The sequence below is a fragment of the Paramisgurnus dabryanus genome, chromosome 9 (assembly GCF_030506205.2).
Source record: "Paramisgurnus dabryanus chromosome 9, PD_genome_1.1, whole genome shotgun sequence".
NCBI lineage: Eukaryota > Metazoa > Chordata > Actinopteri > Cypriniformes > Cobitidae > Paramisgurnus > Paramisgurnus dabryanus.
In genome coordinates, this window is record NC_133345.1 from 9,219,584 (window position 1) to 9,234,504 (window position 14,921).

General features: G+C 36.3%; 1 protein-coding gene across 7 annotated transcripts in view; it reads right to left on the bottom strand.

Moving 5' to 3' along the window:
- st3gal4 (ST3 beta-galactoside alpha-2,3-sialyltransferase 4) overlaps positions 1-14,921 on the bottom strand; it is a 43,181-nt gene that overhangs the window by 11,482 nt on the left and 16,778 nt on the right. For 3 of the 7 annotated variants that reach the window (XM_065279321.2, XM_065279317.2, XM_065279319.2), the window contains exons 2-7: positions 13,656-13,727; positions 12,162-12,234; positions 11,896-11,982; positions 5,586-5,683; positions 4,994-5,057; positions 3,091-3,189 (exon numbers count right to left, since the gene is read on the bottom strand). In XM_065279321.2, the coding sequence (XP_065135393.2) occupies positions 3,091-3,189; positions 4,994-5,057; positions 5,586-5,683; positions 11,896-11,982; positions 12,162-12,234; positions 13,656-13,677 (443 nt within the window). In that variant the 5' untranslated portion in view covers positions 13,678-13,727. Of the gene's footprint in view, positions 1-3,090; positions 3,190-4,993; positions 5,058-5,585; positions 5,684-11,895; positions 11,983-12,161; positions 12,235-13,655; positions 13,728-14,921 lie in introns of those variants that run through there. The other 4 variants (XM_065279322.2, XM_065279320.2, XM_065279323.2 and 1 more) reach the window with 3 other exon arrangements.

The following is a 14,921-nucleotide window of genomic DNA, read 5'->3' on the forward strand; positions in this document are numbered from 1 at the left end:
GCGCCTTGCTTTTCCAAATGCGTGTTGCAATGTTATGTAATCACTGATCTCCTTGTCCGTTTCAGCTGGTTCACGTGTTCTGAATGACTAGAGCTTTTTGTCCCTTTCTGCTATTATAGTTTATCAATACGGCGGAACGACGTGGATGTCTTCTTGGACTTACCCATTCAATGTAAATAAAGAGGAGAAATTCTAAGCTTACAAAGAAAAGTCAGATCATCAGCAGATGTCTTTTGACACCAATGAGGACATATTTATGAATAAAGACATTGGTTTTGATTAATAAAACACTTAAAATCCTTTTTACAGTTCCTTTAATGTAAAACTCAACACCAATAAAATAGTACAATGACAAACTTCCTTATATTAAATAGCTTGTTTTATAAATAAAACAAATTCAACGTTTGATATCCGCGTTATCTAACACAAATAAATGAAAGACCTAATTTTCCATTACCATGCATGCTTAGTATTTGTTCTTTTTTTTATTAAAACAGAAGAACAATAATAAATGAGTTAAATGGCTTGCTTTAAATAAACACAACGTTTAACAAAAAGAATAGACGGAAAATATTTTACCCGCCTAATAACATAAATAAATCTAAAGATCATTAGATATTTCAAAACAAATGATTGGTTTGCGTGTTTTTTAATCAATATAAAACTACAACAATGTAAAATATGAACAAACTCACCTAGGTTAAGCAAAGAAATTAAACTTTTATTATTAACTCTATCCTATGTATTATCAAAGCATTCCAACTTTCACATTCACATAAATTTCAGCAAGTCAGGGAATTATTTACACCATATAAGTGCAGTATAATCTAACTAGCAATCATGTGCTGTGCTGGTGTGATTATGCTATTTGTGCTTCAGAGAGCAAAATATTTCCATTTAGGCACCGAACGAGGCACCAAAATCTGTGTTCTAATTCAGTCCGGTAGATACCGCCCATATAGGCTGGCACCGGTGTTCGGTACCCGACCCCAGCGACTGTGTTATTCCACAACAATATTTTGCCGTCTTCAACATATGTTTTTTATATGGACTATCCGGTTTGCGCAAACTAGTGGGCGGGGCTTTCGAAGTAGACGTTAAGTAGATGTAGTGTTTAAGTGATCGACTACACATACAGAACCTGACGTTTTCTGGGCTTGGTGTCAATAACAGTTGATATTCCAGTAACGTACAGGATGTTTGTTCAAGTACGATGACCTTATAAATCACAAATGCTCATGTTAAAATTGATTCCTTTGATTTTTTACTTCATCACTGTTCCAGATTGTGATGATAACTAATACAGTGTGCTAATGACGTACTTATTTATATGTTCCTAATAAGAATGTAAATATAAAACTACTGTAATTATAATAATAATAATAATAATAATATGAATCATGAGTCTTTTAATGGCCGGATATTACTTCATGGGCATGGATAGACAAATAAATGATGTTAAACTTGGCTCTGGCACTATATTTGACATACTGCTGCAGATGAACAAGTAAAGAGCCCAAGCAAATCTTGCCTGACATAAAAATGTATAGTGTACTTTTAAACAATAATGTTATGTTATTAGTTTATATCAATTGCCATCATTTTAAGCAAGAGATTTTTCACAATTCATGAATTTTCCATAATAGGCCTCTTGTGTATTTAAATGAACCCTTGGAGAAACTGCTTGAAACAAATAATTCCTTCACAAGGGATAATAAATAAGCAAAAATCTGATATCAGGAAACAGAACGTTTAAAAAGCGCATGTATGGCAACAAAAAATGTGTCAAAAGTGACAAAACCACAAAGGGGAAGAGACCGACTTCAGCTTGGGACATGATGTTGAAAACACATCCTTATCAACTCACAAGACAAGAAGCCCTACATAACATCAGTTATTCATAGTATTTATATCGGAAGCGTTAATATGCCTTCTTACATAAAAATGACATTAAAGAGGAGCTGCTGTTCTGCTTAGTTCTCTGTTAATGGGGCCTCAAACCTTTTTGTAACTTAACACTAAATGTCAACCAGCTTTCCTCTCCTCCCTCGCAGTGATTAGCTTGTGAAAACAAGCTGAGTATGGTGGAAAAATGCACTCGGCCAAAATCGGCCTATTTGTCAGAGGCTTACAACAAATAAAATGGCATTTGTTCATTCCAAAGCTATAAATCGCCTGAAGAAACAAAGGTTAAGAAAGAGTAGCCAAGCAGAGATCTAAATGGAGAAGTGATTGTGTAGTGAGGATATTATGTGCCAATTCAACAGATCTATAATTATAACTAAAAAAGAGAAGTACAAGCCAAGCTAATGAATGAAATTAACGAAAAAAACACAAAAATGATGTAAAGCTCAAAGTAAACCACAGGAACTTTCTCAAGAAACGGTAATACTGACTTTGTTGAGACACTCTTGGGGCACACTCATACTATCCAAACCAAACCGTGCCCAAGCGCATTTGACCCCCAAATCCAGGTTTGTTTGATTAGTGTGATCGCTCCGTACCGTGCCTGGTTGCAAGCATGGTTCACTTTGGCTGTTGTGCGGAATGCACAGTCCATCCAAATCACAAGAGTGCACCAAAGAGATTGACTAATCACTATGTTAGGCATGTGTATCACCGCATCCCAAATTACTCGAAATTAAAAGCCACAAACATTACAATGGGCTCCATTGTTCTGGGAGAGCTTCACTTCCTGTTTTTGTCAAAACAATCGCATCCTAATGATGAAAGCATGCTCGGATCGATAAAGTCGATATAGTGTGAGTGCAAGCTTGTAGTGAAGTGGGGACAATCGCGCTCGGGCATGGTTCAAGGCAACCGTGCCAAATATAAGTGCACCCTTACCCAGTCTGTGAAAACCCAGCTAAAGTCATAGTTTTTTTTGATTGACCTACATAATGCAAAGAACATTTAGTGAAGATATAACTTTAAAATATAATCGAAGAAGGTCATGTCAAAGATTGAAATCAATAACTGAAAACCTCAGAATTTGATTATGAGACTTTAGTCTGGATTTCACAGACATGGTTACAATTTTTAGATGAAAATACAAATTAATGTTTGGAAACGTGAAGTGTAGGTCTTTACCTGATCACCACGTCGTATTTGTTAATGATCTCCCCCAGGGAACTGTTTTTAATGGAAAAGCTGTTTCCAATGACCACACATGTCCTGCAATCTAAACTGCTGACACACATAGACACACAGAGTTATGAGATCAGATAACATAGTTGGTCTTCATATCAAGACATCAAATAGAAAATGTTGAGGTTGTGGGTGTCGACATCTGGTTGTGTTGCAAAACTAAAGATTAAGAGAAAACAGTAACTGCACGTTGTGTGTGTGTCCTTGTATATTCTTTATGCATTTTTCCATTTGGTATGTGATTGTAAATTCAAGCATTTAAGTACAAATATTTATATAATAGGCTTTATGCCCAGCTGCACTACTTCCTGAACTTCAGCCAGCTCCTTGTTTCCTGTCTTCCATTATTGGACAAACTGATTAATCCAGGTGTGCCTGACCTCCGTAGTCACAAACAAACTGATTAATCCAGGTGTGCCTGACCTCAGTAGTCATAACAACAATAATCAGACACACCTGGATTAATCAGTTTGTCCAATTTCCGGGTCTCGAGACACCGGAATTAGCTCTTTAAAATGAGCCTAAGCATCTGAACAAACATGATGAATTACTGCAACAATGTCGCAGATCAACATGTTGATGATCAATATGTTTTATGTTACTTTAACTTAAAAAATTAAGTTGAAACTATTTTAATTTGTTTTTATAAGTTATCACAAGTTAAAACTTAAAATAATAGCTTGAAATAACTTCAAAACTAAGTTTTATAAACTTCATAATCAATAGAAAATGTACACCAGCATTATTAAGATAATTTCACTGTTTTAAACTACAGTTAGTGTGTAAGTTACTGTTTGAGCATGACCAACATACCGGTATTCAAAGTTACAACACTTAAAGTTCAATACAAATGAAGACATTTTCTTTGACAGAAATCGTTTTTTCTCTTTTCTCAAAAACTACACTGAACACTGGTTGGACTACAGCAAGCTTCTTTCTTGGTTAATGACATCATAACCCCCAAAATTTACAAAAACCCTGCCCTGGGAACAGGCAATAAAAGAGGTGAGGCCATGTTGATCTGCTTTTTATGTTTTAGCAAGAAGGTTAATAAAGGTTAGCTAAAGTTAAAGCTTCTACTTCTTCTTTTCTTCTTCCTAAGTAGGCTAAATGCAAATTCATATTTAAATGCAGAACATATGTTGGTGTTTGTTGGCATTTGTGAGCTTTAATGTAGTGTTTACTCACATATTCCTAGTATAGCTAAACGTAGTTCTGTGTTTTGTTTGGCCACAGTAGTTAAGCCATGGTTTGATTTCGTAATGGGCTCATAGTTCTGGTGACAGATATTTGGCTACACTCGTTCTATAAAGACAAACTAGCGGTGCTATACAGTCAGTAGCGATCACTGTAGATCCGCAGTCTGTAATCAAATAATACCTACAAATAACAGCGTATCTAAAAAGTAACTACAAACAAAAAACTACAGTAGCATTCTGAAACGTCCTATAAGTTCAGTTCGATCCTCTTCACTAATAATAATTTGGGATCAAATTGATAAGGAAATATTGACGGCATTGTTCATAATCCACCGGAGCATGCAACTTCCCGTAACCGTAAGGGGCACAACGTTTCCAGACAACGTGTGGTAGGTGATTAGTAATTCGCAACACACTGGTGCCAGCTGACCAATCAGAGCACATTGCGTATTCCACCTCTTTAAACAAAATGCTTTTGTAAAGCTACTTTGGAAAATCATGCTAAGTAACACCTCAATCTACGCTATACTATGCCAAATTTACACAAAATCAATGAAATATGCTTGGCAAAGTACTTCATCAGCATAAACAGGGCCCTCTGGGTGCGGTTCAGGATAGTAACCAAAAACTGCCCAGTTCCACTTTACCTCTCAATGTTTGCTGGCATTCCGTAGCTGGAAACCATTGCTAAGATCTTCAGAAGCATGAACTCTGCAGCAAGAGAAGAGACAGATTTTGAACAAAGTGTACAATTATAAATGTATCAACCAAATGGAAAGATTCCCTGAAAACTGCTGAGCAACAATTACTGTAAACCCTTCAAGTTTTTGCAGTTACAGAGAAACCACAGAAAAGTGAAACAAACTTTTCTTTATTAGGTTAACTGAAATGTTTCGAGGATTTTTGAGGTTTTACAAACATTTGCAAAAGCTGGATTTAAAGGGATAGTTCACCAAAAAAGTGAAAACTCTGACATCATTTTTTCATTCTCAATCGATCATGAGCCCATTCACTTTAATAGTAAGAAAAATGAATACTATGGAAGTGAATGGGGCTCATGATCGGTTTAGTTACAAACATTCATCAAAATATCTTCCTTTGTGTTTATCAGAACAAAGAAATGTATACAGGTTTGTTACAACATTTTTGGTGAATTATCCCTTTAATGAAAGCATTAGTTGAATGACTTTGCTTAACCTTTGTATTTAAAGGAAAGACTTTAACGAAATTTGCACATACCACTGCCTTTAATGCCATAGGGCAGAGCATGAATAGACATGTGTTTTTTCCAGAAGAAATCCTCCATCTTCAAAAAGAGCTCTGCGTTTCTGCCCATGCTGTTGAAGTTAAATGAAATAATGGCTTAAATATAAACAAACAGCCAAATGCAAATCACTAACATATAGATTTAAAATCTCTCTCTCTCTCTCTCTCTCTCTCTCTCTCTCTCTCTCTCTCTCTCTCTCTCTCTCTCTCTCTCTCTCTCTCTCTCTCTCTCTCTCTCTCTCTCTCTCTCTCTCTCTCTCTCTCTCTCTCTCTCTCTCTCTCTCTCTCTCTCCATATATATATATATTGATTTGATATTATAGGTCAGGTTTCCCACTCTAAGTCAAATTCCCGTACTTTCGCTGACTGAAAAGCTGAATTTCCATGACCTATGTCCGGGATGCCGTGGGGCTGGATAATGTAGTGTACACCGTGAGTTTAATGCGTAAAATGAATAAAAAGTGCATATAAACAGTTTAAATTGTAGTCAGCAGAGGCTTGGACCAAGAAATGGTATTCTTTACATAACAAGTTAACAAGCGGATTACATTTCGATAAATGGAAACTAAAATTTAAAGCAACAAACAAAAATCCCTGATATTCCATTACTTGAACAAAAAAAAAAACATTCCCTGACTGTCAATGTCTGGAAAAGACCTTTTAGAAGTCCATGATATTCCAAGACCAATGGGAACGCTGATTATTGAAAGCATAACAGAATTTCAACGTTAACTGTATATTTTCTGGTTTTAACACATGTTCCTTTATTCTGTCTTTGTCAAAAAGTATGTATAAATTATTCCATGTAAGGTACACTGTCAGAATAACAGGTACAAAACTGTACCTTTTTATTATTGTACCGTTATCGGTATTTAAAGGAACAGTATGTAAGAAATTTATATCAGTTAATCATAAAATGGCCTTGATATGTCACTAGACATTAATAAATAATTTTCATTTCAAATACTTATATTACTGACAACAGTGGTCTGGCCAGGATATTGTCATTTAAAAAGTGGAGTTGCAGCCCTCAACTGATGTTTATGTTGTCATTTTGTGTATTGGCCACTCACTAGTTGTGTGATTGCAGTACCAGTTTTAGCCACAAGTTTTGTGATTGCAATACCAGTTTTGGCCACAATCCTACATACTGTTCCTTTAACACATTAAAATGTAATACCTTTTGGGGTACAATATTATAACATAAGGACCTGTTGTGTACCTTAAGGTACAATTTTGTACCATTTAATTTTTGGGGTGTACAAAACAGTTGACTGTATACCTGTAAAGGTATACAATAGATCCTCAAGGTACAGTAATGTACCCAAAAAGGTACAACCTCATATTCTGTTTACACTCTTAGAACGGCTGTGTTAAAGAAAAATGGGTAAAAAAATCAACATATCATTTCTTAGAGTGTAAAACCTAAGGGTACCACCGCAGGAAGCAGATCTTTAGCATGTGATGCTGGTATTTAAAAAAAAATGTGTTTAACAGATTAACCAGCAAGACTTTCTTATCAAACAAACACATTTTTCAGACTATGCTTATCTTGTGAACTACCTGTCTATGCTGGCCGTTTCAATAGGGTATATATAGCGCGCTGATTTGGCTAAACTGCAGAAGTGTCTTTGCATAAAGCTTAGAAGCTGAAAGTCGGCATGTCGGGGTTAATATTAGCCGAAGTGCGGTAAAGGAGCCAAAATCATTAAACCATGCATACAGCGTTGCCAGGTTTCAACACATTCTCACTGGCTGCAAGTTGAAAGTGTCCATTTTCATTAAGTGCCCTGTTATTCTCGGGTTACACCACCGAGTACAGCTGCAGGAGAAATCGTAATGATTTTAGGAGATGCTATTTTCACTTGAAGATCAATTCTTGGAGTTCTTATTATTACATTAATGAGTACATTATCTCTTCCCCACACTATAGCGGGACGTTTCGTCATCTTGGAGCACTTGTATGTCCCAAGGGTTGACTAAAACAAACAGATTTCATACATGGGTAAATGCATCATTGCTCTTAATTATATCACCAGAAAAGTGAGTCTAAGAGACATTTAGCGGTAAATTAGCTAAAACTACAATTTTGATTTCATGGGGTCTTTAACATTGTTAAGAATCGAAACTTATAGGGGTGGTTTTCCGGACAGCACTTATCCTAGTCCCAGACTAAATAGATGTTTGAGTTGTCTTAATTTAAAAACAATCTGCACTGAGATATCTTAACATATATCAGTGCTATTGTTTTGTCTCAAGATGCACACCAGTAATGTTTTTTGTAAGGTATGTTTGTAAAAAAAAAATGATTTAAATGTCCTTCTATAATTAAAGGCGTTCTAAGCGAATCTGCGAGACGTTAGTTTTTGTTGACGTTTGAATTGTTTTCAAACAGACGGAGCGTAGCTAACTCCTCCCCCCTTCCGTGCTTTCATGAACGCGCCCAACCCCCACCCCCAAATCCTTCTTGTTGTTTATTGGCTGGAACACTTTGTTATGGTTTCTGTTTGTAGGTTTGGCCACTGTGTTGTTATTGCCGTTTGTGAAGCCTGGGCTGTCTACAGAGATCACGTTTTTTTGTACAGTTTGATCAGCGGACAGGCAGCAAGCAGATAGTGAGGAGATGTTTGCTGTATGTAACAAAAAATGTTTTATGGTCTAAAACACGTCAATTCGCTTAGAGCACCTTTAAGGGTTAGTCCTAGATTACACTGAAAAAAATTATTCAACTCAATTATACTCAATTTTTTAAGGTAAGTGGTTGCAATCAATTTATTTAAGCTACATTTAAACAAAAGTTTTTATTTATTTATTTATTTATTTTTAAATGTAGCTTAAATAACACTTACAACCACTTACTTTAAATTGAGTAAATTGAATTAATAATTTTTTTTCAGGGTACTCTAAACCCTGTCTGGGAAACTGTCTCATAGATTCTAGAATTTTAATTTAATTCTAGATTTTAATTAAAATATGGGAAATTACTAAGGTCTATAACTTTCTTTATTTCTTTCATTCTTCACGCCATTCCAGCATCTATGGCTATATTCATGGAACTGGTTTATCCATACACAAGTTGATCCATACACAGGTTGGGGGAGTGGCAATGTGGCATCTCCAATTCACCTTACTTGCAAATTTTTCACCTGTGTGGAGGAAACTGGAGTCCTCGGAGTAAATTGATGCTGACAGAGGGAGAACATGCAAACTCCACATAGAAAGGCCACCTGACGTAGCTGGGGCTCGAAACCAGGGACCTTCTTACTGTGAGGCAATAGTCCATAATGTTACAGGTTGTAGCCCCTCTACCCGTTCTTATGAATTGCGTATAAGTAGCACGCCATTTCATGAGTAGGTTGAGCTCCCCCAAAACATTTTTATCAAAAAAGCTTGCGTGCATCTAGAGTATTTGATCCTTTTTAATGGGCTGTTCATGCACCTGATTTGTAATTGACTTTCTATAGGATAATCTGAAAGGGATTGAAAATCCTTGATAATCTAAGGTGCTCAAAAGATTCAACCTCAAATCTTTTTCTTTTTTAGGAAGTTAGATAAGCATCAGTGAAATTACATTGTTCTTGAAAAAGTGACCCTGCCCATACAAAAAAAAAGGTCTTCAGCATCCAAGCATTGTTTCTACTGGATAGCAATGAAGAGTAGTTCTTCTTGTTCAAAAAAATTGAAAAACTTAGTGGTTTAACATCTAGATTAGTAACTAAGTGATGAAGTGGGGTCAAAATCCACTTCTGCAAAGTATTTAAATGTTAAAAGCACCATAAATGTGGTCATACGCTATAAACCAAAGTCACACGACAGGTTTTCTTGCATATTAACGATGTTTAATTACATGACCTTTTACTTTAATTTCTCCTTAGGAATCCAGATCATATGAAAAACAATTGGACCTGAACTAAACAGCAGGATATTTGCTTGATTAAGCAAATTAGCCCCGAGAAGTCTGACTGAAACGTAAATGAGGAATGAGCAGTAGACCATGAAAATGTTTAACAGCACACTGTTAACGATCTCCTATATATTGGAGGTAAAGCAGATGAAAAGCAGAAAATGGGTCTCATTCACTAAGCATGCGTACGCACAAATTTGTACGGACATTTTATCTTACATATCATGATTCAACAAAAACTTTCATACTAAATTGATTTTAATTGTACACTGTAAAGAAATTATGTAGAAACTACAGTATTACTGGGTATTACTGGCAACTAGCTGCCAGTAACTTACTGTAGATTTTACATTCATTTCATTTACCGGCAACAGTTTGTTCAAAGTTAAATGAACATGAAACATTTTCAGTCTTTATTTTCTACAGTTAGTTACTGGCAACCAGTTGCATAATTACAGCAAATTTTTACAGTGTATGCAAAAATGTAAGAACAACTTAGTCCACACATATGCAATAATCATGAAAAAGAAAACACAGATATATTATAGTTTTTTTTCCTTGTTCATGATTATTGCGTATGTGTGGTCTAAGTTCATCGGTTTTTGCATACATTTAAAATAAAATTTAGTATGATAGTTTTTGTTGAATCATGATTTATAAGTTAAAACGTCCATACGCACATTGTACAAATAAATTTGTGCATACACATGCTTAGTGAATGAGACCCAATGTGTGCTAGGATCAGCTTAAATAACTTACAGTGAGGAAAATAGGTATTTGAACACCCTGCTATTTTTCAAGTTCTCCCACTTAAAAATCATGGAGGGGTCTGAAATTGTCATCACATAAAAAAGAAGAGCTGGTCAATGACCTGAAAAGAGCTGGGACCACCATTTCCAAGGTTACTGTTGGTAATACACTAAGACATCATGGTTTGTAATCATGCATGGGAGAGAAGGTTCCCCTGCTTAGACCAGCACATGTCCAGGCTCGTCTTAAGTTTGCCAATGACCATTTGGATGATCCAGAGGAGTCATGGGAGAAAGTCATGTGGTCCGATGAGACCAAAATATAACTTTTTGGTCATAATTCCACTAAACGTGTTTGGAGGAAGAAGAATGATGAGTACCATCCCAGGAACACCATCCTTACTGTGAAGCATGGGGGTGGTAGCATCATGCTTTGGGTGTGTTTTTCTGCACATGGAACAGGGCGACTGCACTGTATTAAGGTGACCGGGGCCATGTATTGCGAGATTTTGGGAAACAACCTCCTTCCCTCAGTTAGAGCATTGAAGATGGGTCGAGGCTGGGTCTTCCAACATGACAATGACCCGAAGCACACAGCCAGGATAACCAAGGAGTGGCTCTGTAAGAAGCATATCAAGGTTCTGGCGTGGGCTAGCCAGTCTTCTTCAGACCTAAACCCAATAGGGAATCTTTGAAGGGAGCTCAAACTCTGTGTTTCTAAGCGACAGGCCAGAAACCTGACTGATCTAGAGAAGATCTATGTGGAGGAGCGGGCCAAAATCCCTCCTGCAGTGTGTGCAAACCTGGTGAAAAACTACAGGAAATGTTTGATCTCTGTAATTGCAAACAAAGGCTACTGTACCAAATATTAACATTGAAATTTCTCAGCTGTTCAAATACTTATTTGCAGCTGTATCATACAAATCAATAGTAAAAAAGTCATACATTGTGATTTCTGGATTTTTTTTAGATTATGTCTCTAACAGTGGACATGCACCTATGATGACAATTTCAGACCCCTCGATGATTTCTAAGTGCGAGAACTTGCAAAATAGCAGGGTGTTCTGTTCAAATACTTATTATCCTCACTGTACATCAGATCTGTGCAGACACACAGTCAGCTGTGTCAACTAATACAATTAATGAATTCTTCCTCTTTTCACTGTGAGCCCCCTTACATGGAAGACACCATTTTGCGCCACAACGTTTCTACAGTCGCCCTAAACGTACAAACTACTACAGAGCCGTTTCGTCATGAGGTTGTCTTACACGACGACATGCGTGTCCTGTGACGGCTACCATAGCTTCTCTATATGTTTCGAAAGGGGGGAGTGAGCAGAGCAGAGCCGTTGGTTGCAATTCGCAATCTCACCACTAAATGCCGCTAAAATCTACACATAGCACCATACATTTACGTATCTGCCAATGTTTTCAACATAATATAATTTGGGACTTCCTAATCTTGCATACCCTTTAGAACGGAATAGCTGCTACTGTATTTCAGTTGGGATGTCGTTCAGATCTTTTCTAACCTATTCTAAGAAAATGACCCTTCTACCACATATCTACTAACTTTAATGTGCTTTCTCACAAACACACACATACAAACACATGCTCGCATCTGACAAACCTCAAATTAAGAGTGTTCCACTTTTTCACTGTGCTGTTGTCACATAGAAAAACAGTCGGTTGAGGGGACTTTCCAGTGCTGCAACAGCTTAAAGGAAAGAGATGTTGCTATAGTTAAAATTAGCATCAATACATTTTCAAAGCCTTTTTATGCCCCATCTTGTCCTAATCACTAAAACAAAGAAAGAAATAAAAATCAAGCTTGTGCGGTCACGATAAGCAAATATAAAATTATGTTGATGGTGTGGCACAGGAGTTGGTACTAACCTGTCAAAGTAAATCTGGGTGCAGTAGTAACAGATGAAGAATAGCACAACTGGAACGAGACTGAAAAACCATACTGAGAAAAATAGAGAGAGGCAAGTGAGCAGTGTTTGTGTGCACAACTTTACATTTCATAACAACTCTCGCCATACATTTTAAAATAGTGCTGTGCTTATTAAATGCCAATGTATTTGTTTTTAAAGAAACTAGATCTGTATACACTGCTGCTGCTGCTGCATAAAACCGTGCTATACTGCAAATGCACCTGCTGCAGTCAGCATGCAAAAAATGCTTACTTAAATATTAGGTCCAATATCCCACCGTAAACAGATCTAGACAGGTTGAGCTGGAGGTGGAGATGGGTAATTGGTAAAGTCTTTATTACATAATTACTTTTTTAAAGTTGTTTATATGTCTATGTGGTGTTTTAAATGTGCGTTAAGACAAACCACGTGCAAAGGCATAATTTAACACCACTGCTGAGTATTTTCCCTAGAAAATTGAGATTTTCTGCAAAAATTTAAAATCGCCTACATAACAAACATGCAACCAGTCACATTAACAGAGCTGAATGAGTGGATTAGCTGGTTCGAGCCATAGTTATGATCATGTTTGGATGCTGCATAGACTCGCCTCTGAAAAGATTGCAGCAAAGCTGGGTCACTGCTTACATGTGCAGTGTGAATGCCCTAACCAGTTAACACCTTTTAAAAATAATTTTTGCTTAAAAACGTGCAGCTTACGCATTGTGAAACCGCACTTGGCAGCTATAGTATGTGTCTGAATGAATCAAAACGCATTTGTGTACATGTCTGTGGTCTGAGCTGGTGCCATTGAGTGAAAGTGTGGAGTAATTTGCATAATCATCAATCTGTGTATACTTCATGAAGAAAGGGTGTACAGTTATATTTAAGCTAAAAAAAATATTTTAAATCATGAAACCTGAACATATTCTATTATGATGTTCAACAAGGGGACTTTAAAGCTTTGATAGTGCTCTGTGCCGTACTGCATGCCAACATAACTATTTAAATGCATTGTCATTGCTATAAATTACCTAAAGTCAAGCAGTTAAATTACGCTGAAGTGCAAGCTGATTGGCTGGTAAATCGCAAGACTAAGAACAGCCTGTGCCTCTAAAGCTTCATGAGAAAGCTAAGACATTTATCTTGAATTAAACATTAAATTATAACACAGTAATATTTGTATCATAATTATACATTTCACCATTTTACATTTCTATAAAATACTTTAAAAACATGCAGTGTTTTTAGTTAAAGATTTTGTTTCTTTTGAATTAACCACCATGTTAACCAGATGTCAACCAAATGTCACAGACATTCCCCTAAACATGTCTTATTTCTATTCAAATTGTCCCTATCGCCTACATTTGCATAATTCAAGTGCCAAAATGATGCAAATGAACACTGCAAAATGTCATTTCCAACACCATACGTCCTCCATACCATTTGTGTGGGAGTATGCTTGCATACTTACCTTTGGTTGCTTTTAAGGTCATCTTTACTTATGCCTTTGCTCTCTGATTTTCAAACTGTCCATATTGTTGTCCTGCATAAATGCAAATGAAAATAAGAATCAGAAAAATAAGAATAAAGAAGATATGTTTTGCGCTTTTCACATTCTTTATACATTTACGCACTTTCACCCGCACTATTGGGATGGGAATAATTTTCAAAAAAAAAGTTTATGAATAAATTGTATATGTTTGGTACATCTTGTTGCAGATCACATTTAGGGTGCTTGCATTACATATGAGTAAAAATATTATTTAAATTATTAATTGTGAAAAATAAAATTAGCTGCTTAATAATAAACTCGCTGAAATAACATGTGATTACTTATACAACAAGTTATTGAATAATAATTTCACAACTTTGGTGTTGACAAATGATTATAATTATTATTTGGCTAAAATTATAAAGATAATTTGCAATTCACGGAGCCTTTATGTTTTACAAAAGGTTCTTTTGTATTGAAAAAAAAGGTTCTTCAGACTATCCACCTTATTTTTGATGTAAATGTGAGCGCCACCATCTTTCGGTCCTTTGTTCTGGTGAGCCACTAAAGCTAATGGTAGTCGTATTGTTTTGACTGGCTTTTTATTGTTTATTATAAAATCCGGGAAGACCGGCATAATTTGTGCATTTAGGGGTTCCCTATAGCTGGTACAAATGCAGTAAATCTCTACAAAACATTTTTAACCATAATCCACGCACAAGAGCTGAATGTGTATGTGGCGCACGTCCACACATAATCTGTATCCACACATCCATCCAGTTAAACCTTTCATAGAAACTGCCAGTGAACAATAAATACAAGAATTGTTCAAAAACAACTTATATTATGCTGATAAAAATATGCTGATTTAGCTGGTTTATTTATTTTGCTACTTTATATTATTACAAAAATGCAATTACAGTACAGAATATATGACATAATCTGCTTAGATAATGTTTATAATAGTTCGTAATGTGTTTGAGCGTACTTTTGTTATGTTTTTAATGAAAAAGCAAATTCTTTAAAAAGTAGGGATGCACTGAATCCAGGATTCGGATTCGGCCGAATACTGGGCATTTTGACGGGGTTCGGCCGAATCCTAGATTTTTTTCCCACCGAACCGAACCCTAGGCTTGCGCTACGTTGGTCGACGTCACGCGGCCGCTGATTTCACACATCGGGTGCTGAGGTGGAGATAAGCTTTTTCTTTCGGTGAGCCTTAGGGGCGGTTCACATTTCGCGGAC